Source organism: Helianthus annuus, chromosome 5 (genome assembly GCF_002127325.2).
Source record: "Helianthus annuus cultivar XRQ/B chromosome 5, HanXRQr2.0-SUNRISE, whole genome shotgun sequence".
NCBI classification, from domain to species: Eukaryota; Viridiplantae; Streptophyta; class Magnoliopsida; order Asterales; family Asteraceae; genus Helianthus; species Helianthus annuus.
The window spans coordinates 50707749-50709620 of NC_035437.2; the positions used below are offsets into that span (position 1 = coordinate 50707749).

At 43.7% G+C, this 1872-nt stretch overlaps 1 protein-coding gene across 1 annotated transcript; it reads left to right on the forward strand.

Moving 5' to 3' along the window:
* The first annotated feature begins 902 nt into the window (after window positions 1-902).
* LOC110943316 (uncharacterized mitochondrial protein AtMg00820-like) lies at window positions 903-1226 on the forward strand. The gene has a single exon (XM_022185067.1). The coding sequence runs from the start codon at window positions 903-905 to the stop codon at window positions 1224-1226; it is 324 nt and encodes a 107-aa protein (XP_022040759.1).
* The last annotated feature ends 646 nt before the right edge of the window (window positions 1227-1872 follow it).

Consider the following 1872-nt stretch of genomic DNA (forward strand, 5'->3'; position numbering starts at 1 on the left):
GCCCTAGCTTTATTTGGCTTATGCTTAAGCCGGCACTGGATTCGAGTACTTAGTGGGTGTTCGTTTTTCTAGAAGTCTTACCTTATTTGCTTCCGCTGTGCAATGAAGATACCGGTCCAGTCACGCCAAGCTCTGATATTTCGAGGTGTGACATGGATGCCTTTGCTACCCATGGCTTCTCCCGTGTGCAAAATCCCAACTTCATCCACGTTCGGAAAGATGTGTATTTTTAGGTTACTCGCCATCAAAATTGGCTTACAAATGCTATGATTATAAAAACCCACGATTATATCACTCTCGTCTCGTCATGTGGAATTCATAGAGTCTGAATTTCTAACAAAATCTCTCACCACCTCCTTAGCAAACCCCACTGTTGATGAATTTCTAAGTCCTCCGCAAGCCCAATCTCGTCCTTTTCCCCATAAACCTACTGCTCTTCCATCACTCAATTCCACACCATCATCCGACCCATCTACAACACCACCACACACCACTTCATCGTCACCGACCCAACAGTTTTCTGCCACTTCTACGGGCCTTCAACCTAACCAGCCTTCCACCGACCAAACATGCCCAATTTTGGCAACCCAATTGCCTGCATTCCCATCTCAGCCCAACCAGCCTATTTCTCCATCTCAACAGGTCCCATCCTCCCACCACCAGGCCCAATCTTTTATCTCGACACAACCCACCACACCTACTTCTACCGAGCCCACTTCTTCCTCAACATCCTCTGACTCTTCCACTGAATCAACCACCACCTCATCTACCTGCACTCGCAAACCAAACCCAAAATATTACAACTCAACCTTCATTAATCAAATCACTGCTCATTCAATTCCTCCCACACTCGAACCATCCACTCATAATCAAGCCTTAAAGACCCGGACTGACGTAAAGCCATGGATATTGAGTTCAATGCTTTAATAACGAATGCCACATGGGAACTAGTCCCTCCTTCACATCACAAACCTATCGGTTGTAAATGGGTATTTCGTATCAAACGACGTCTAGATGGGTCTATTGAGAAATATAAGGCGCGTCTCGTCTCTAAACGCTTTCTCCCAGAATATGGGAAGGATTACTTTGAGACATTTAGTCCGGTTACCAAACCTGTCACAATCCGTACGGTTCTTGCCATTGCGTGTCTCAAAATTGGCCACTTCGGCAACTCGAAGTTACCAACGCCTTCTTACATGGCACTTTGCATGAAGATGTTTACATGATCAAACAACCCCCGGGTTATGAAAATTCGGATTTTCCTAATCATCTTTGTCACTTGAGGAAATCCCTTTATGGTCTCAAGCAAGTACCACGTGCTTGGTACATGGAGCTCACAAACTTCCTTCTTGAACTTGGTTTTCACAAATCCGTAGCGGATCCATCTCTATTCATCTATAGCCATGATGGGATCGTCTCAAATTTCTTGGTATATGTTGATGGCATTGTCTTAACCGATAGTAGTGATACCTTTGTCTAACACATCATTCACTCATTATCTAAAAAATTTTCTATCAAAGATATTGGCATGCTACATCATTTTCTTGGTATAGAAGTTATATCAACTACTAATGGTTTATTTCTATCCCAACATGCTCATATCCAAAATCTTCTCACCAAGTTCAAAATGGATGGTGCTAAACATGTTACCACCCCTCTCAACTCCACTGAACCACTCTCTCCGGTTGATGGTTCGCCTCATGTTGATCCTACACCTTATCGTCAATTAGTGGCTTCTCTTCAATACCTTGCCTTTACACGACCCAATATCTCATTTGCCGTTAACAAACTCTCTCAATACATGTACAACCCCACTCAACACCATTGGCAAGCCTTAAAACGAGTCCTTCGTGACCTCAAAGGTACAATCCA

Bases quoted from the DNA above. Each gene is read 5' to 3' on its own strand.
- LOC110943316 (XM_022185067.1), top strand. From the start codon at position 903: ATGGATATTGAGTTCAATGCTTTAATAACGAATGCCACATGGGAACTA.